This window comes from Bos taurus, chromosome 9 (assembly GCF_002263795.3).
Source record: "Bos taurus isolate L1 Dominette 01449 registration number 42190680 breed Hereford chromosome 9, ARS-UCD2.0, whole genome shotgun sequence".
Taxonomy (NCBI): Eukaryota; Metazoa; Chordata; class Mammalia; order Artiodactyla; family Bovidae; genus Bos; species Bos taurus.
Window position 1 is genome coordinate 28,505,408 of NC_037336.1, and position 22,170 is coordinate 28,527,577.

The window sequence follows — 22,170 nt, forward strand, 5'->3', positions numbered from 1 at the left end:
TTAAAAAGTATATATACACAAACATAGGCACTGTGTTCAAATGTTATAAAATATGCAGAGATGTTATATATATAATCTGATTTTCCCTCTCATTTTCTGTTTTCTACCTGGATCCAGGAAAACAAATACCATTAAAGCAAAAAGCTACCATGATTTTCTTGGCTTTCTCTCCCTCATTTCTATTTTAGAAAAATCTTGACTTTGATCCAAGGCTTCCCTGCTAGCTCAGATGGTAGAGAATCTGCCTGCAATGTGGGAGACCCAGGCTCAATCCCTGGGTCAGGAAGATCCCCTGGAGGAGGACATGACAACCTACTCCAGTATCCTTGCCTGGAGAATCCCATGGACAGAGGAGCCTGGTGTGCTACACTCCATGGGGGCACAGACGGTCAGACACAACTAAACGACTACTTTCACTTTCACTTTCATTTGATCCAACTAGGTGACCAAAGTTTGAGTATTACATCTGCTTTGTTTCTAGTCCTGCTGTGAACTTCTTAGATTTACTTTTTTCCATGCTACACGAAAGTAAGGAGGAATAAATAATTGACAAAATGAATTCTGAGGAGGAAATCCAGACATTTGCCAAAAGCAATAGGTAATTTTTTTTTTTTGCTTTATGCTAAACTTTTCCAATTTGTTGTCTATAAGCATAAATATTTATGACAAACCTAGACAGCATTTTAAAAAGCAGAGACATTACTTTGCTGACAAAGATCCATCTAGTCAAATCTATGGTTTTTCCAGTAGTCATGTATGCATGTTGGACCATAAAGAAAGCTGAGCACGAAAGAATTGATGCTTTTGAACTGTGGTGTCGGAGAAGACTGCAAGGATATCAAACCAATCAATCCTAAAGAAAATCAGTCCTAAATATTCATTGGAAGGATTGATGCTAAAGCTCCAACACTTTGGCCACCTGATGCAAAGAGCTGACTCATTGGAAGAGACCCTGATGCTGGGAAAGATTGAAGGCAAGAGGAGAAGGGGACAACAGACGGTGAGATGGTTGGATGGCATCACCAACTCGATGGACATCAATTTGAGCAAGCTCTGGGAGTTGGTGACAGATAGGGAAGCCTGGTGTGCTGCAGTCCATGGGTCACAAAGAGTCGGACATGACTGAGCGACTGAACTGAACTGAAGCATAAATATTTATGATTTAGAATTCATTCTATCCCATACAATAGGTTGTGATTTTGGAAGTTTCCCTTATAGATAACTTGTATTCATGTGAAGGAAAAAGATGACACAACCAAGTTGTATTTCCAAACAATAACAAAAATTCTTACACTCTTGAGTCCTGTTTTTGTTAAGCAAAAAGAGATGGCCTGAGTCATCATGAAAGACAATCCCTATCACTCCTTTTGCCCCCGTCCCTTCCCACAGTACTCCACACACACACACACACACACACACACACACACACCACATATACACACACCCCACACATATACAAAACCAAGTATTCAGCCCCCAAAATACATGAGGACAGCTTTGCAGAAAGGGGTTTACATTATATAACAATGCAATATTAATATTTTCTGGAAAATAGGGTAAGCTATAGGAAAGACAAATTCACACAGGAGCAGTAAAGCACTGTGTAATGTTTGCTCTTTATGCCAGTGATAGTAGAAGCTGCAGGTTAATGGAAGATGAAACATGGCTTCGCAATGTGATTTATTTTAATCGCTAGACTAGAAGTCTTCAAGTGCACCAAGCTCTTTACATGGAAAAATGCTTTTCAGCAGCATACTTGGCAAACTGTAAAGATGACCTCACATGGCCACATGGGCTCTGCGCTGCTTCCTAATTTACTTTTTGCACGGTTTGTTACTTGATGTCACACATACTAATGTGCCGTCCTGGACTAATCTGTTTTCTCAAATATTTCACCATGCCTGTGTTTTGATCTCACTGCTCTTCTATTATCTTCCAAAATTGTTGAAATCAACCATTTCTGTCTGGAGAAAAGCATAATATAGAAAAGATGGTGCTCATGACTAAAACGCCTGAAATGTGTTTGCTTTCCATTTGATACGGGTAGAGCCAAAAGACTCTAAATTCACTATGTCCTTCAATAATTACTCAGTAGAGAGAGAACCATTCTTAAGTCTCCTAGGCAACCATGTGGTGAACAATCTGCAGTAACATATCTTTTCTAATTTTCTATTTTTCTAGAGCTGCTTAGTTTGTTCCCCTTATTTTCCAATATCCATTTCTCCTCACATTTCTCTTTATTCATTATTTTTAGTATTTCTTCTCCTCTGGCTTTTCTCTTATCTCTTTTCTTCTATTAATTAGCTAACTTTCTCTCCCTTAGGAAAGAGTTCAAAACAAATACTTGCCTTTAAAGTCGGCCTATTAACTAAATACCATCTGGTTACTGTTTTGTTCCTCTTTAGAAAATCCACATAGGCCTTTCGTGAAGCTAGAAATTCTACTCACTTTTGCTGCCAGAGCATGGCTGTCTCCCCAACTAATTAAAATGCAGACTTAGTAACATAGACAACAGTGATTCAGACTCTAATTTCCACATCCGCCTGCTTTCTCTGAAGACTGAGGGCATTTGAAATGAAATTTCTTAATACCGAAAAAACAAAGAGAAAGGGGAAAGAGGAGAAATTGCTTTTTCTGTTAGCAAGTTACCAGCTAAGATAAATTAGATATGCAAGAAACGCATCACCAGCACTGGGAGGGGAGGTGTGAAGGCTGAAATGGCCTTGCTATGGACTGAACTTTCTTGCAGCATCTAGATTTGTTCTCTGACATGGAGTTTTTTGGACCAAGTTGGCTAGTTTGGGTTAGTTGTCACCCATTTCCCGTTTGGCTTCCCAGGTGGCTCAGTGGTAAAGAATCTGCCTGCGATGCAGGAGACGTGAGTTCCATCCCTGGTGGGGAAGATCCCCTGGAGGAAGGCGTGGCAACCCACTCCAGTATTCTTGCCTGAAAAATTCCATGCACAGAGGAGCCTAGGGGTCTACAGTCCATGGAGTTGCAAAAGAATGGGACACAATTTAGTGACTAAACAACAACAAAGTAACTATTTTTCCTGGGCCTACAACCTCTGATGGAATAATTTGCCCTCCTCACACCCCTCCCCACACCATCTCCTGGCCAAACACCTAAGCATCCATTCTGCAGGGAAGCAGGCATTCTCACAAGAAGAAGGGGATCATTCATTTAATTACCAGTAGGGGCTTCCCTTGGAGAAGGTAATGGCACCCCACTCCAGTACTCTTGCCTGGAAAATCCCATGGACGGAGGAGCCTGGTAGGCTGCAGTCCATGGGGTCGCTAAGAGTCAGACACCACTGAGCGACTTCACTTTCACTTTTCACTTTCATGCATTGGAGAAGGAAATGGCAACCCACTCCAGTGTTCTTGCCTGGAGAATCCCAGGGACAGGGGAGCCTGGTGAGCTGCCGTCTATGGGATCACACAGAGTTGGACACGACTGAATCGACTTAGCAGCAGCAGGGGCTTCCCTGGTGGCTCAGCAGTAAAGAATCCATCTGCAATGCAGGAGACACAGGTTCAATCCCTGGGTGGGGAAGATCCCTTGGAGAAGGAAATGGCAACCCACTCCTGGATTCTTGCCTGGGAAATGCCATGGACAGAGGAGCCTTGTGGGCTATGTCCAAGGTGTGGCAAAAGAGTCGGACAGGACTTAGCAACTAAACAAGTCTTTAATGTATATTCCGTGTTAGCTGTTTTTGCAGTATCTTTCCCTCTGCACCCCTTACACCATCACTGAGTGGGAACTTTGTGTCCAGTGAAAGCACTCCAGAGGCATCGAAAAGCTCTGTGTTAAGCCTCTTACCTCAGCAGGTTCCTTGTCAAGACATTTGACTAGCATCTTCTTTGTGTACCCAACTTTCCCACACAACATAAAGCAGGATTTGTGGAGGAAGCTCCCCCTATTTCCCTCCCTGCCCTTGGAAGACCAGGAATAATCACTTGGTTAACTCTCATTCGGTTTTCATGAGACCCACTTTTCTCCTAAGTGGAGGGGGAAGTTGTTAAGTGATAAAAGATATCTCGAATTAAATCAAGAATGAAACCACACATTCATATACCATTTACCGCCAGAAGCTTTTCAAAGTCACGACTGAAAACAATGCTTTTAACTCAAAAAAAAAAAAGGTCCATTTTTAATCTAAGATTGTAGAGAACTGAGAACTGGTTTTAATTTTATTGTAATGAATAAAGCATTTGTGCATAGCTATCGTAGATTTCAAAAAGAAAGAAATCCAGTCAACCCTGTTAGACAGAAAGAATTTTTTTGTTGTATAAAAGAAAAAGCTGTGACTTTTTTATTCCTAAGAAGCGCATTCTTAAAATATATTAGAGCACCCTCTTTTGGTATCTAAGAGCATTTGTTGTTCAGTGGCTTAGTTGTGTCCGATTCTTTGGGACCCCATGGACTGCAGCAGGCCAGGCTTCGCTGTCCTTCACTATCTCCCAGAGTTTGCCCAAATTCATGTCCCTTGAGTCGGTGATGCCATCCAACTATCTCATCCTCTGTCCTCCCGTTCTCCTCCTGCCTCCAATCTAAACAATCAGACATTAGCACACTTATGATTTCCAATCTAAATTCTCAGGAAAAAATCGTGCTTAAAATACTGTGGGTTTTGCTTGCTGCTGTTGTTTTGTTTTTGCAATATTCCTGACCAATGTAAGTAGCAGAATTGGTAAAAACAAAACAACAAACCGGAAACCTGATTAAATCGGACTTTTAAAAAAAAGTGAGAAATGTGATGCTGGCTCCACCTAGTGTCGATTTTGAGTAATTTCCCAAAATGAAAATCAGTTCAGGTCAGGTCAGGCTTCCCTGGTAGCTTAGCGGTTAAAGCGTCTGCCTTCAATGCGGGAGAAGCAGGTTCGATCCCTGGGTTGGGAAGATCCCCTGGAGAAGGAAATGGCAACCCACTCCACTATTCTTGCCTGGAAAATCCCATGGACGGAGGATCCTGGTGGGCTACAGTCCACGGGATCGCAAAGAGTCGGACACAACTGAGCGAGTTCACTTTCACCTTCATGTCCATGGAGTCAGCGATGCCATCCAACCATCTCATCCTCTGCCATCCCCTTCTCCTCCTGCCTTCAATCTTTCCCAGCATCAGGAACTTTTCAAATGAGTCAGTTCTTCCCATCAGGTGGCCAAAGTATTGGAGTTTCAGCTTCAGCATCAGTCCTTCCAATAAGTATTCATTCAGGACTGATTTCCTTTAGGATTGACAGGTTGGATCTCCTTGCAGTCCAACCGACTCTCAAGGGTCTTCTCCAACACCACAGTTCAAAGGCATTAATTCTTTCTTTATAGTCCAACTCTCACATCCATACATGACTACTGGAAAAACCATAGATTTGACTAGATGGATCTTTGTCAGCAAAGTAATGTCTCTGCTTTCTAATATGCTGTCTAGGTTGGTCATAACTTTTCTTCCAAGGAGCAAGAGTCTTTTAATTTCATGGCTGCAGTCACCATTGCAGTGATTTTGGAGCCCCCCAAAATAAAGTCTGCCACTGTTTCCATTGTTTCCCATCTATTTGCCATGAAGTGTTGGGACAAGATGCCATGATCTTCGTTTTCTGAATGTTGAGTTTAAAGCCAACCTTTTTACTCTCCTCTTTCACTTTCATCAAGAGGCTCTTTAGTTCTTCGCTTTCTGCCCTAAAGGTGGTGTCATCTACATATCTGAGGTTATTGATATTTCCCCCGGCAATTGTGACTCCAGCTTGTGCTTCATCCAGCCCAGCATTTCTCATGATGTACTCTGCATAAAAGTTAAATAAACAGGGTGATAATATACAGCCTTGACGTACTCCATTTCCTATTTGGAACCAGTCTGTTGTTTCATGTTCAGTTCTAACTGTTGCTTCCTGACCTGCATACAAATTCCTCAAGAGGCAGGTCAGGTGGTCTGGTATTCCCATCTCTCGAAGAATTTTCCACAGGTTATTGTGATCCACACAGTCAAAGGTTTTGGCATAGTCAATAAAGCAAAATAGATGTTTTTCTGAAACTGTCTTGCTTTTCGATGATACAACGGATGTTGGCAATTTGATCTCTGGTTCCTCTGTCTTTTCTAAATCCAGTTTGAACATCTGGAAGTTCACGGTTCACATATGTTAAAGCCTGGCTTGGAGAATTTTGACGTTACTTTACTAGTGTGTGAGATGATTGCAATTCTGCAGTAGTTTGAGCGTTCTTCGGCATTGCCTTTCTTTGAGATTGGAATGAAAACCGACCTTTTCCAGTCCTGTGAACACTGCTGAGTTTTCCAAATTTGCTGGCATATTGAATGCAGCACTTTCACAGCATCATCTTTTACGATTTGAAATAGCTCAACTGGAATTCCATCACCTCCACTAGCTTTGTTCATAGTGATGCTTCCTAAGGCCCACTTGACTTTGCATTCCAGGATGTCTGGCTCCAGGTTGTTGATCACACCATTGTGATTATCTGGGTCTTGAAGATCTTTTTTTTATAGTTCTTCTGTGTGTTCTTACCACCTCTTCTGCTTCTTTAGGTCTTCTTCTGCTTCTGTCAGGTCCCTACCATTTCTGTCCTTTATCGAGCCCATCTTTGCATGAACTGTTCCCTTGGTATCTCTAATTTTCTTGAAGAGATCTCTAGTGTTTCCCATTCTGTTGTTTCCCTCTATTTCTTTGTACTGATCACTGAGGAAGGCTTTCTTATCTCTCCTTGCTACTCTTTGGAACTCTGCATTCAAATGGGTATATCTTTCCTTTTCTCTTTTGCTTTTCACTTCTCTTCTTTTCACAGCTATTTGTAAGGCCTCCTCAGACAGCCATTTTGCTTTTTTGCATTTCTTTTCCATGGGGATAGTCTTGATCCATCTCCTGTACAATGTCACGAATCTCCATCCAGAGTACATCAGGCACACTTGTCTATCAGATCTAGTCCCTTCAATCTATTTCTCACTTCCACTGTATAATCATAAGGGATTGGATTTAGGTCATACCTAAATGGTCTAGTGGTTTTCCCTACTTTCTTCAATTTAAGTCTGAATTTGGCAAAAAGGAGTTCATGATCTGAGCCCCAGTCAGCTCACAGTCTTCTTTTTGCTGACTGTTAAAATTCTTCAAGCCAGGCTTCAGCAATATGTGAACCGTGAACTTCCTGATGTTCAAGCTGGTTTTAGAAAAGGCAGAGGAACCAGAGATCAAATTGCCAACATCTGCTGGATCATCAAAAAAGCAAGAGAGTTCCAGAAACACATCTATTTCTGCTTTATTGACTATGCCAAAGCCTTTGACTGTGTGGATCACAATAAACTGTGGAAAATTCTGAAAGAGATAGGAATACCAGACCACCTGACCTGCCTCTTGAGAAACCTGTATGCAGGTCAGGAAACAACAGTTAGAACTGGACATGGAACAACAGACTGGTTCCAAATAGGAAAAAGAGTACGTCAAGGCTGTATATTATCACCCTGTTTATTTAACTTATATGCAGAGTACATCATGAGAAACGCTGGACTGGAAGAAGCACAAGCTGGAATCAAGATTGCAGGGAGAAATATCAATCACCTCAGATACGCAGATGACACCACCCTTATGGCAGAAAGTGAAGAGGAACTCAAAAGCCTCTTGATGAAGGTGAAAGAGGAGAGTGAAAAAGTTGGCTGAAAGCTCAACATTCAGAAAACGAAGATCATGGCATCCGGTCCCATGACTTCATGGGAAATAGATGGGGAAACCGTGGAAACAGTGTCAAACTTTATTTTCTGGGCTCCAAAATCACTGCAGATGGTGACTGCAGCCATGAAATTAAAAGACTCTTACTCCTTGGAAGGAAAGTTATGACCAACCTAGATAGCATATTCAAAAGCAGAGACATTACTTTGCCAACAAAGGTTCGTGTAGTCAAGGCTATGGTTTTTCCTGTGGTCATGTATGGATGTGAGAGTTGGACTGTGAAGAAGGCTGAGCGCTGAAGAATTGATGCTTTTGAACTGTGATGTTGAAGAAGACTCTTGAGAGTCCCTTGGACTGCAAGGAGATCCAACCAGTCCATTCTAAGGGAGATCAGCCCTTGGATTTCTTTGGAAGGAATGATGCTAAAGCTGAAACTCCAATACTTTGGCCACCTCATGCAAAGAGTTGACTCATTGGAAAAGACTCTGATGCTGGGAGGGATTAGGGGCAGGAGGAGAAGGGGACGACAGAGGATGAGATGGCTGGATGGCATCACTGACTCGATGGACATGAGTCTGTGTGAACTCCGGGAGTTGGTGATGGACAGGGAGGCCTAGTGTGCTGCGATTCGTGGGATCACAAAGAGTCGGACACGACTGAGGGACTGATCTGATCTGATAGAGCTTCTCCATTTTGGGCTGAAAAGAATATAATCAATCTGATTTCGGTGTTGACCATCTGGTGGTGTCCATGTTTAGAGTCTTCTCTTGTGTTGTTGGAAGAGGGTGTTTGCTATGACCAGTGAGTTCTCTTGGCAAAACTCTATTAGCCTTTGCCCTGCTTCATTCTGTACTCCAAGGCCAAATTTGCCTGTTACTCCAGGTGTTTCTTGACATTCTTGTCCCCTGTAATGAAAAGGACATTTTTTGGGGTGTTAGTTCTAGAAGGTCTTGTAGGTCTTCATAGAACTGTTCAGCTTCTTCAGCATTAGTGGTCGGGGCATAGACTTGGATTACTGTGATGAATGGTTTGCCTTGGAGAAGAACAGAGATCATTCTGTCATTTTAGAGATTCCATCCAAGTACTTCATTTCGGGCTCTTTTGTTGACTAGGATGGCTACTCCATTTCTTCTCAGGAATTCTTGCCCACAGTAGTAGATATAATGGTCATCTGAGTTAAATTCACCTACTTGAGTCCATTTTAGTTCGCTGATTCCTAGAATGTCGACGTTCACTCTTGCCATCTCCTGTTTGACCACTTCCAATTTGCCTTGATTCGTGGACCTGACATTCCAGGTTCCTATGCAATATTGCTCTTTACAGCATCGAACCTTGCTTCTATCACCAGTCACATCCACAGCTAGGTATTGTTTTTGCTTTGGCTCCATCCCTTCATTCTTTCTGGAGTTATTTCTCCGCTGATCTCCAGTAGCATATTGGGCACCTACTGACCTGGGGAGTTCCTCTTTCAGTATCCTATCATTTTGCCGTTTCATACTATTCATGGGGTTCTCAAGGCAAGAATACTGAAGTGGTTTGCCATTCCCTTCTCCAGTGGACCACATGCTGTCAGACCTCTCCACCATGACCCACCCATTTTGGGTTGCCCCACACGGCATGACTTAGTTTCATTGAGTTAGACAAGGCTGTGGTCCGTGTGATTAGATTGACTAGTTTTCTGTGATTATGGTTTCAGTGTGTGGGCCCTCTGATGCCCTCTCGCAACACCTACCATCTTACTTGGGTTTCTCTTACCTTGGGCGTGGGGTATCTCTTCACGGCTTCTCCAGCAAAGCAGAGCCGCTGCTCCTTACCTTGGCCAAGGGGTATCTATCTCCTCACCGCCGCCCCTCTGACCTTGAACATGGAGTAGCTCCTCTAGGCCCTCCTGCACCCGCACAGCCACTGCTCCTTGGATGTGGGGTTGCTCCTCCCAGCTGCCACCCTGGCCTCGGGCGTGGGGTAGCTCCTCTCCGCAACTTCTGCGCCATCGCAGCCTGGCACTCTTGGCCACCGCCCCTGACCTGGGACATGGGGTAGCTCCTATCAGAGCGCTTATGCCATGGGGCCAAACTATGGTGGAGGTAATGGAGATAACGGTGACCTCCTTCAAAAGATCCCAAGCACGCACTGCTACATTCAGTGCCCCCCAACCCTGCAGCAGGCCACTGCCGACCCACACCTCCACCAGAGACTCCTGGACACTCACAGGCAAGTCTGGGTCAGTCTCTTGTGGGGTCACGGCTCCTTTCTCCTGTGTCCTGTTTGCACAAGGTTCTGTTGGTGCCATCCAGTAGTCTATTTCCCAGTCCTGTGTAATGGTGGGTTAGTGGCAACCTCCTCCAAGAGCACTTACGCCATACCCAAGTCTGCAGCACCCAGAGCCCCTGCCCCTGTGGCAGTCCACCGCTGACCCGTACCTCCACAGGAGATGCTCAGACACAGTTCTGTCTCTGTCTCTGTGGGGTCCCTGGGTTCTGGTTGTGCACAAGGTTTGTTTGAGCCCTCTGAGATCTCTGGGGGGGAAGGGGGTTTGATTCTAACCATGAATTCGCTGCTCCTACCGTCTTGCTTGGGCTTCTCCTTTGCCCTTGGGCGTGGGGTAGCTCCTCTTGGCCGCTCCAGCGCCATGCCTCTCAGACCTCTCAGGGTCTCATATAAGGTTAATGGGAAAATAAACGCAGACTTTGCCCTCTAGCAGGTCCCCAGCATCCAGTTCAGAGCAGGCTACAGCAGTGGCTCCCAACTGGGCTGCGATTGGGTCAGGCATCGGACATTTATTTAATTCTCTGGGTCAATGTGCAGCTGGAGGTGAGAAGCTCTGAAATCCTAGGGAGAAGATGCCGGGGTGGGGGGCACGGGGAAGGCTGACCTCACTAGTAGAATAATGAGGCTCTAAGAAGAGGTTTGAAACTGCCAGTCTGGCACAGGCTCTCTTGTGGGTGGGCTTCCCTTGTGGCTCAGTTCGTGAAGAATCTGCCTGCAATGTGGGAGACCTGGGTTTGATCCCTAGGTTGGGGAGATACCCTGGAAAAGGGAGAGACTACCCACTCCAGTATTCTGGCCTGGAGAATTCCATGGACTCTATAGTAGTAAAACGAAAACAGTAGTGGAAAATTATTTACCTAAGGCGTACAGTCAACTCAGGCTAAATTTAAGACAAAATTCTGAAATCAAACCCACATTTATTGCCTGATATCCCTCTGTGTTTTTCTACTGCTCTTGACAGTATTATAATATCAAGGAAAGATTTAAAAAGTAAACCCCTTCTACAAATAGAAAACCAATTTAGGTGAAACTTTTATTACAGACCAGGAATTTTGAATATCTAATATACCTAAAGCACTGTGAGAGCCTTCACAGAGCTGCTGAAGTCAATTCCATACACTCTGAGTTGGTGCAAAAGCTTTTTCCTAGCTTGTTGCTCTGAGAATGGTTGCCCAGACCTCTGTAGCCATCCCCACCCCCATCCAGCACATCAGGCGCTTCTCTGCATTCAGTGCTGCCGAACATCATTCAGACTCTGAACTACACCTGCATGGAGCCAGGGAGATCATTTCATTTGCCTTTGTGGCCCTATTTTTAAGATATTTATATATCCTGCCATGTTATTTTTGTGTGTCCCACAGAATGTGAGTATGCCCTTTCCGTAACTGTGACCAGACCCAGGACAAACCTGAAATGAGTAGAGTGTGGGCGTGGTGCCTCTTGTTTTCAGTTTAGCTTTATCCCCTTCGCTTCACTTCTGGGCACTACTTCCCACCCCACAGAGCCACAGGCTCCTCACCAATTTTCCGTTCCTTCAGGGTCACAAAAGTTAATGGCAAATTAAATGGCAAGTGAGTTTGCCCTATCTTTCCTGGAATAAGGTAAAATATACATTAATGAAGGAGTGAATGAATGAATAAATGGAAAACAAATAAAATTGTTCCTATGCCCATGTACAACTTTTCAGTTTTCTTAGGAATCCTGAGTGGAATTCAGACCAATCTTTTTTTTTTTGGGGGGGGGGTGTGGGGAGGATAATTGCTTTACAATGTTGTGGTCATTTCTGCCATTCAACAACATGAATCAGTCATAATTATATATGGCCCTCTTGAGTCTCCCTCCTGCCTCTCATGCCACCCCTCTAGGTCTTCACAGAGCCCCAGGCTGGGCTCCTTGTGTTATAAAGCAGCTCCTCACTATTATCTATTTTATTTTACCCACGCTAGTGTATATGTCAATGCTACTTTCTCAGTTGGTCCTACCCTGTCCTTCCCCTGCTGTGTCAAGTCCATTTTCTATGTTTGCATCTTCCCTGTAGATAGGTTCATCAGTACTATTTTTTTCTAGATTCCATTTATATGTTACTACACAATGTTTTTCTCTTTCTGACTTTACTTTGTACAACAAGCTCTGTATAACAGGTTCATCCACTTCACTACAACTGACTCAAACTCATTCCTTTTATGGCTGAGTAATATTCCATTGTATATATGTACCAACATCTAGGTTGCCTCCATATCCTGGCTATTGTAAATAGTGTTTCAATGAATACTGGAGTAAAGACCATATATGACAAACCCAGAACAAACATTTTTCTCAATGGTGAAAAACTGAAAGCATTTTCCTCTAAGATCAGGAACAAGACAAGGGTGCCCAATCTTAACCACTATAATTCAATATAGTTTTGGTAGTCTTGGTCACAGCAATCAGAGAAGAAAAGGAAATAAAAGGAATCCAGATTGGAAAAGAAGTAAAACTCCCACTGTTTGCAGATGACATGATACTATACACAGATAACCCTAAAGATACCACCAGAAAACTGCTAGAGTTAATCAATGAAATTAGAAAAGTTGAAGGATATAAAATTAAAACACAGAAATCCCTTGCATTCCTATACACTAACAATGAACACTTATTTAACTTATATGCAGAGTAGATGATGTGAAATGCTGGGCTGGATGAAGCAAAAGCTGGAATCAAGATTGCCAGGAAAAACACCAACAACCTCAGATATGCATATGACACCACCCTATGGCAGAAAGCGAAGAGGAACTAAAGAGCCTCTTGATGAAGGTGAAAGAGCAGAATAAAAAAGTTGGCTTAAACATTGAAAAAACTCAACATTCAAAAAACTAAGATCATGGCATCTGGTCCCAAACTCTGGGAGAGAGTAAAAGACAGGGAAGCCTGGCATCCTGCAGTCCATAAGGTCACAAAGAATCAGACATGACTGAGTGACTGAATAACAACAATGAGAAATCAGAAAGAGAAATTAAGGAAATAATCCCAACCATCAGTGCAACAAAAAGAATAAGATACCTAGGAATAAGCCTACCTAAACCATGGGTCACAAAGAGTTGGACACAACTTTAGCAACTGAACAATAACAACAGGGACCAAGGACTTGTATGCAGAAAACTTTAAGTCACTGATGAAAGAGATCAAAGATGGCACAAACAGATGGAGAGATACCCCATGTTCTTGGATTAGAAGAATCAATACTGTGAAAATGACTCTACGGCCCAAATCAATCGACAGATTCTTTGCGATCCCTATCAAACTATCAATGACATTTTCCACAAATTTAATGAAACTTGTGTACGCGATGGTTTGAGGCAAAGGGGCCATTGAGAGCAGTATAGGAAAAGCATATGCTGGTCCTGAGAGCCCTATCCAACAAGGTCACAGTTGTCATTTTCTTACTTGAGTGAATTCCTGAAGGCCCTCTTGAATCCATTTTCTTCATCTGAATATGAGAAACATCATGAACCATTTTTGTATGACCATTATTATGAAGCTTCAAAAGGGTCGGCAAGGGTGCTTAGTAATCACCAGTCACTCAAAGGATGGCCATAATGATAATTTTTCCTATCACCGTGTGTTCAACGAGAAATCTGTTCTAGGCTTTTAACAGTAACAATACATTCTCTAGCTCTTTGTTTGAGTCAAAGCTTCCATTTTTAATAAGCTGCGGATTTTGATGTTCTGTGAGTTATCATTAGTAAGTCTGGAAAAAAAATGGAGTGCATTCTAGTTATCAGTCCTAGGTTTAGCTAACGAGGTACTGCTGGTGGACAGAAAAGAGAGTGAAGGATTAGCAGAAAAATCTACTTTGGTAAACAACAAAGAAAGAACCAATAAGACCTAGGGCATTTACCTTGAAGTCTCCATCACCCTTTATGCTCATGCAATTAATAACAGCAATTAAGAATAAGCTTTGGTATGTGTCAGGCATTTTCCTTAGCAGTTTACCACTTAAATCTCATAATAATTTGCCATTTTATACAGTTAGGAAGTTGAAAGACAGAGAGGAAAATAACTAAAGTCATGAGCACACGTGGAAGAGCTGTAATTTGAACTAGAGGTGTCAGATTCCACAGATGAGGCAACGAGCCAGTGTGCGTCAGTAATTCTTCTCTCCTCTCTCTCCATCATCTACCCAAGCCACCACAGCTAGTAACACTGAAAGTTAATGCTGTGTTGCCTTTCGCAAATAAGATACCTCCCCTTGTAGTCACTCTCATTCTGAGAAGGTTCAAACCTTTCCAGTCCAGATCACACACACACACGCACAAAATCTCTGGGCACATGACGCAGAATGGTTTTTGTTCTTTCTCCTCCTATGTACAGAGTCAAGTTTCCAGATAGTCTCTTTCTAGCTTTATTATCCCCTTTTGTCTTGGTTTCTCTGACAGTATTAATTAAGACTTTATACAGTTATTGACTAGAGCAAGTGGCTTGTAAAGAGACAATAGCAAAAATGAGCACGGAGACTTTCTTGAATGAGCCCCAACTAGGGGCTTTGTTTAAAGTGACTTTGCTATGACAAAATACTATAGCCTCCCAGAAATAGTTTGATTTTTTTTTTAAAGTTGGTTGGTAAATTCAATTTTGTCTTTAAATTACCACTGACCTCTCATTCTTCTTTATCTGGATTCCTTCTCAGCCAAAAAACCCTTTCATTGGCAAATATTCAACAAGCTTGATACCTCATCTAAGATAAAATATTATATGCATAAAATGAGAGATTTGTATGTGTTTTGTAATGAAAAAGTGATTTAGGACATACGTGACTAAGAATATGTGTCATTACTAATAACAATGAGGAGGGACATGGCTTCATTTCTGTCTTCTAAATGAGAAAAAAATATCTTCTAAATGAGAGATAAATACTCTGACTCAAGATCTGTTCCTTTTTCTCTTGTACATTTTCATGGAACACTTACTCATTTAAATACTGACTCAAAACTCTGTTTTGTGTCAGTAACTGTCATAAAACACTAGGGAGGTGACTCATTGTTAAAGGGTAATACTCATCACTTGTCAATGGTTCATTAGCATGACTGAATAGGCACTAATGTGGTAATTATCATGAATTGTCAATTTCCATCAGAGTGTCTTCTCCCAGTTCTAAGATTGAGAATGCTTGTGAAATCATAGGGGAAAGCAGAGGATAGCCAAGTTAACAAATCCACCTCCAATACCGGAAAATAATGGCAAAAACATCTAGAATAAAAATGATGATGGTGATAGCTAATATTTGCTGCTGGTGCTGCTGCTGCTAAGTCACTTCAGTCATGTCTGACTCTGTGCGACCCCATAAACGGCAGCCACCAGGCTCCCCCGTCCCTGGGATTCTCCAGGCAAGAACACTGGAGTGGGTTGCCATTTCCTTCTCCTATGCATGAAAGTGAAAAGTGAAAGTGAAGTCGCTCAGTTGTGTGCAACCGTCAGTGACCCCATGGACTGCAGCCTACCAGGCTCCTCCTGCCATGGGATTCTCCAGGCAAGAGTACTGGAGTGGGTTGCCAGTGCCTTCTCTGAACTAATATGTATTGAATAATTATTCTTTGCCAGGCATTAGCCAAGTGCCCCACATACTTTATTGCTTCCATTCACCCTATAAGGGGCTTCCCAGGTGGTGCTAGTGGTAAAGAATCTGCCTGCCAATGCAGGAGATATAGGAGACACAGATTCCATCCCTGGGTTGGGATGATGCCCTGGAGAAGGAAATGGCACTCCAGTATTCTTGCCTGAAAAATCACATGGATAGAGGAGCCTGGGAGGCTGCAGTCCACAGGGTCACAAAGAGTTGGACATGACTGAAGCAACTTAGCATATATCATATATATATATATATATATATATATATATATATATATAGCATCCTATAAATTATATACTATTACTAATGCCATTCCAAGAAGATAAAACTTAGAGACATGATGTAAATCATGCCCAAGATCATATAGCTAGAACTCAAACCCGGGTCATCCGAATCCAAAATCCACGCACTTGACAGTTTTATTTTTCAACTTCAGTGCTACTGACACTTGTGGTCAGATAATTCTTTGCTGTGAGGGTCTGCCCTGTAGGACTGAGCAGTTTAGCAGCATCCCTGGTTCTGCCCACTAGATGCCAGCAGCACATTCTCTCCCTGCCCCTTCCCCTACAAGCAGAAGCCAGAAACACTCCAGATGTTACCAAAGGTACTCAGAAGGCCAAACTGTCACTCCCCCAACTTGAAAACTCCACCCTAACCCCCGTTTGTGTGCAGGGCTTAGTCACACAGCCATGTCCAACTCTTCAAGACCCCATGGATTCTAGCCCACCAGGCTCCTCTGTCCATGGGATTTCCCAGGCAAGAATAGTAGAGCGCATTGCCACTTCCTTCTCCAAATTCCTCTTTATACTGACAATATAATATCATGTCATTAAATAACTTCCAGAAACCTAATTTTTACAGCTCTAAAACATTTTATTGAATGTAAAATTAGCACTACATCTAAGAGATTACTTTTGATTATTTTTTAAAGAAAAATGTATGTTTAAGAACTTAAAACAACCAGATTCTTTGAAATCTACCCCTTTGTTGTATTCTCAGATTTAAAGATGAACTTTGTCAATGAAATGAGAAGTGGGAGGTGTTTTATATTGCAGACTATTCACTTCCCTCATTAAAATGTCACCATATTCCATCTGTTACACTGTAGGAGATAAAATGAAGAAGACTTGGGTCGGTAATAAGTTTCTTTAATAGTGAAAGAGTTTATTTGATTACTGTATACAGACATGGCCTAAGTCAACAATCAAATAAAATACTGCATGCAGATAGATCTGAAAATAAAAATAAATCCATTAGTCAGATTTTCTCTAAAAATTCAGAATTCTATGATTCTCCTAAAATATCTAATAAATCAAAATTTACTAAAGCTTTGGTTTTGGTTTCATTCCTCTTAAAATATATAATTAAATATATATTAAAAGCAAGTATTTTGCGATTTCTGCCTGTACGATTCACTAAACACTTAAGTGCTTATTATTATGTCAGCTAGTTTAGGAAAGATATAAAAATTAAGGTCGGCATTCCTGAGGAAATTATTTAAGAAACAAGTCATATACACAAAAGCCCTGAAAATAAGAAAATACAGTACAAAGCAACTAGTAAAGTGTTCTGTGTAATTCACATTAAAGAAAAATATACACACACACATATGCGCACTGAAATTAAGGAAGATAGTGAGATTCATTTAATAGGCATATTTCATATAAACTATTCATCACAGATTTTCCATTTTAAGAGTCCACATGAAAAATCACAGTATGCTTAGACTAGAAGCAAAATACATCAGACAAAAATTTTCTAGAGATGTTTGAGCTGTCAAACTTCTACTATTTTTCCAAATCTGTTTAAGGTTTGGGGGGGAAAGGTTCATTTTTGGATAAAAACATACTTTTATCTATCCTTCTTTGAATAATCCATCACTTTTCTCACCAAAATACACAATTTCTTACAAACCCCATACAGTTTTAAATTAATAGTGTTTGGTTTATATTTACCAAGAAATGATTTTCCTGTTACCATAAAAATGGAATTTAAAATATATCTGGCTTAAGAAATCCAAAAGAGAACAGTGGATTTAGCTAGGTTTATAGATAAAAGATATGTATTTAAATGATCATACATCCTTAACCTCTCTCTTGGGTGCAGTTTGGAAGTAATCTGCCTTTTAATAACCTACATTGGACATCATGGTTGTAATCCAAGTGAGTAGCATCACAACAAAATTATCCAATACACACACGTTGCTTAGGGCTGCAATGTTACCATAGTTACTACCAGATCAAACATCTCAGGAAAGCAGGGCCACTAAGTCTCTGACTGTGCAGAAACTCAGCACTTTTGATAGGTAATGAGCCTTCATTTTCCTTCATCTTTGGGCTTTTCCAATTGATCTTGTGCTGTTTCTTCATCTTTCTTTTTCACATCTGAAAAACAGATAAATTTTCATCACACAGAGAATATATTGAAATCTACTTTGTACTATATTGGGGAAAAAAACAGTCAGTTTTTCCTTTATGCATCCTAGTCATTTTCTACTTGATTAGGACATACTTCTTTGCCGTCCATGTAGACGTAGAGAATACACAAAGAAAAGATGTATGGGTCTGCCTCCTAGTTACTTTTCTCTCTTATTCTCCAGAATATTATGTGCCAGGCAACCTTCAAAGGTATTATTACAATCTCCATTTATAGACCATTCTCTTGAAGCATAAGCAGGTTAAGTGACTTGCCTAAAGTCACTGAGCTAGTGAGTGACAAAGCCACAGTTGGGATGCAGACTGATCTTGCCCTTCCCCATCTCCTGATGCTGGATCACACTCTCTCAGCTTCCTCATACTTTCCACCTCCTCTGCTGCCAAGAGTTAATCTCATTTTCTTTTCTACTTCACAGGGAAAAAAAAAAAAATCAAAACCATCAGATCAGACAAGCTCAACTTTCTGCCACCAAACCTGTAAAATTACCCCTGCAGTCTAGATGTTTTCCTTTTACCCATACGACCATGGAAGACGTGGTCCTCAGGACTGGCTATGGCTGTTAGAGCCCTGTGCAAATTGAAAATACAGCACTGGGCGCAGAAGAGCCAAGAGGAGCTACTCCACGTTCAAGGTCAGGAGGGGTGGCTGTGAGGAGATAACCCTCGTCCAAGGTAAGGAGCAACAGCTGCGCTTTGCTGGAGCAGCCATGAAGAGATACTCCAAAGTAAGAGAAACCCAAGTAAGACGGTATGGGTTGCAAGAGGCATCAGAGGGCAGACACACAAACCATATTCACAGAAAACTAGTCAATCTAATCACACAGACCACAGCCTTGTCTAGCTCAGTGAAACTAAGCCATGCCATGTGGGGCCACCCAAGAGAGGTGGGTCATGGTGGAGAGGTCTGACATAATGTGGTTCACTGGAGAAGGGAATGCAAACCACTTCAGTATTCTTGCCTTGAGAACCCCATGAATAGTATGAAACGGCAAAATGATAGGATACTGAAAGAGGAACTCCCCAGGTCGGTAGGTGCCCAATATGCTATTGGAGATCAGTGGAGAAATAACTCCAGAAAGAATGAAGGGATGGAGTCAAAGCAAAAACAATACCTAGTTGTGGATGTGACTGGTGATAAGAAGCAAGGTCCAATGCTGTAAAGAGCAATGTTGCATAGGAACCTGGAATGTTAGGTCCATGAATCAAGGCAAATTGGAAGTGGTCAAACAGGAGATGGCAAGAGTGAACATCGACATTCTAGGAATCAGCGAACTAAAATGGACTGGAATGGGTGAATTTAACTCAGATGACCATTATATCAACTACTTTGGGCAGGAATCCCTTAGAAGAAATAGAGTAGCCATCATGGCCAACAAGAGAGTCCAAAATGCAAAACTTGGATGCAATCTCAAAAACGACAGAATGATCTCTGTTCATTTCCAAGGCAAACCATTCAGTATCACAGTAATCCAAGTCTATGCCCCAACCAGTAATGCTGCAGAAGCTGAAGTTGAATGGGTCTAGGAAGATCTCCAAGACCTTTTAGAACTAACACCCAAAAAAGATGTCCTTTTCACTATAGGGGATAGGAATTCAAAAGTAGGAAGTCAAGAAACACCTAGGGTAACAGGCAAATTTGGCCTTGGAATATGGAATGAAGCAGGGCAAAGGCTAATAGAGTTTTGCCAAGAGAACACACTGGTCATAGCAAACACCCTCTTCCAACAACACAAGAAAAGTCTCTACACATGGACATCACCAGATGGTCAACACTGAAATCAGATTGATTATATTCTTTGCAGCCAAAGATGGAGAAGCTCTATACAGGTAGCAAAAATAAGACCGGGAGATGACTGTGGCTTAGATCATGAACTCCTTATTGCCAAATTCAGACTTAAATTGAAGAAAGTAGGGAAAACCACTAGACCATTCAGGTATGACCTAAATCAAATTCCTTATGATTATACAGTGGAAGTGAGAAATAGATTTAAGGGACTAGATCTGATAGACAGAGTGCCTGATGAACTATGGAATGAGGTTCGTGACACTGTACACGAGACAGGGATCAAGACCATCCCCATGGAAAAGAAATGCAAAAAAGCAAAATGGTTGTCTGGGGAGGCCTTACAAACAGCTGTGAAAAGAAGAGAAGTGAAAAGCAAAGGAGAAAAGGAAAAATATACCCATTTGAATGCAGATTTCCAAAGAGTAGCAAGGAGAGATAAGAAAGCCTTCCTGAGCGATCAATGCAAAAAAATAGAGGAAAACAACAGAATGGGAAAGACTAGAGGTCTCTTCAAGAAAATTAGAGATACCAAGGGAACAGTTCATGCAAAGATGGGCTCAATAAAGGACAGAAATGGTAGGGACCTAACAGAAGCAGAAGATATTAAGAAGAGGTGGCAAGAATACACAGAAGAACTGTACAAAAAAGATCTTCACGACCCAGATAATCACGATGGTGTGATCACTCACCTAGAGCCAGACATCCTGGAATGTGAAGTCAAGTGGGCCTTAGAAAGCATCACTATGAACAAAGCTAGTGGAGGTGATGGAATTCCGGTGGAGCTATTTCAAATCCTGAAAGATGATGCTGTGAAAGTGCTGCACTCAATATGCCAGCAAATTTGGAAAACTCAGCAGTGGCCACAGGACTGGAAAAGGTCAGTTTTCATTCCAATACCAAATAAAGGCAATTCCAAAGAATGCTCAAACTACCGCACAATTGCACTCATCTCACACGTGAGTAAAGTAATGCTCAAAATTCTCCAAGCCAGGCTTCAGCAATATGTGAACCATGAACTTCCAGATGTTCAAGCTGGTTTTAGAAAAGGCAGAGGAACCAGAGATCAAATTGCCAACATCTGCTGGATCATCGAAAAAGCAACAGAGTTCCAGAAAATCATCTATTTCTGCTTTACTGACTATGCCAAAGCCTTTGACTGTGTGGGTCACAATAAACTGTGGAAAATTCTGAAAGAGATGGGAATACCAGACCACCTGATCTGCCTCTTGAGAAATCTGTATGCAGGTCAGGAAGCAACAGTTAGAACTGGACATGGAACAAGAGACTGGTTGCAAATAGGAAAAGGAGTATGTCAAGGCTGTATACTGTCACCCTGCTTATTTAACTTCTATGCAGAGTACATCATGAGAAACGCTGGACTGGAAGAAGCACAAGATGGAATCAAGATTGCAGGGAGAAATATTAATCACCTCAGATATGCAGATGACACCACCCTTATGGCAGAAAGTGAAGAGGAACTCAAAAGCCTCTTGATGAAAGTGAAAGAGGAGAGTGAAAAAGTTGGCTTAAAGCTCAACATTCAGAGAACGAAGATCATGGCATCTGGTCCCATCACTTCATGGGAAATAGATGTGGAAACAGTGGAAACAGTGTCAGACTTTATTTTTCTGGGCTCCAAAATCACTGCAGATGGTGATTGCAGCCATGAAATTAAAAGACGCTTACTCCTTGGAAGAAAAGTTATGACCAACCTAGATAGCATATTCAAAAGCAGAGACATTACTTTGCCAACAAAGGTCCGTCTAGTCAAGGCTATGGTTTTTCCAGTGGTCATGTATGGATGTGAGAGTTGGACTGTGAAGAAAGCAGAGCACCAAAGAATTGATGCTTTTGAACTGTGGTGTTGGAGAAGACTCTTGAGAGTCCCTTGGACTGGAAGGAGATCCGACCGGTCCATTCTAAAGATCAGCCCTGGGATTTCTTTGGAAGGAATGATGCTAAAGCTGAAACTCCAGTACTTTGGCCACCTCATGCGAAGAGTTGACTCATTGGAAAAGACTCTGATGCTGGGAGGGATTGGGGGCAGGAGGAGAAGGGGACGACAGAGGATGAGATGGCTGGATGGTATCACTGACTCGATGGATATGAGTTTGGGTGAACTCCGGGAGTTGGTGATGGACAGGGATGCCTGGCGTGCTGCGATTCATGGGGTCGCAAAGAGTCGGACACGACTGAGTGACTGAGCTGAACTGAACTATTCAAAACATATGAAAAGATTTCAAGATGACAACTATAGAACAAAACCAAGGGTATGCCTCCCCTGAGCCCAGAGAGGGCCCTGAGCAGCTGCCAGGCCAGCTCACCCTTGGAGCCGGTGCTGCTTCCACTGATCAGGTCTACTTTCTTCATAATCCAGGATCCTATCTATTTGTGCCTCAACAGCACTCT

At 42.0% G+C, this 22,170-nt stretch overlaps 1 protein-coding gene and 1 long non-coding RNA gene across 6 annotated transcripts in view; one reads left to right on the forward strand and one right to left on the reverse strand.

The window, feature by feature from the left end:
* Nucleotides 1-7,981, forward strand: part of LOC101909028 (uncharacterized) — a 42,660-nt gene extending 34,679 nt beyond the window's left edge. The window contains exon 3 of the long non-coding RNA XR_009495982.1: nt 189-7,981. This is a non-coding gene — a long non-coding RNA (uncharacterized lncRNA). The remainder of the gene's footprint in view (nt 1-188) is intronic.
* Nucleotides 7,982-16,679: 8,698 nt separating this feature from the next.
* Nucleotides 16,680-22,170, reverse strand: part of PKIB (cAMP-dependent protein kinase inhibitor beta) — a 120,432-nt gene continuing 114,941 nt past the window's right edge. For 4 of the 5 annotated variants that reach the window (XM_024996842.2, XM_015472789.3, XM_059889844.1 and 1 more), the window contains one exon: nt 16,680-17,924. In XM_024996842.2, the coding sequence (XP_024852610.1) occupies nt 17,857-17,924 (68 nt within the window). In that variant the 3' untranslated portion in view covers nt 16,680-17,856. 5 annotated transcript variants of the gene reach the window in all.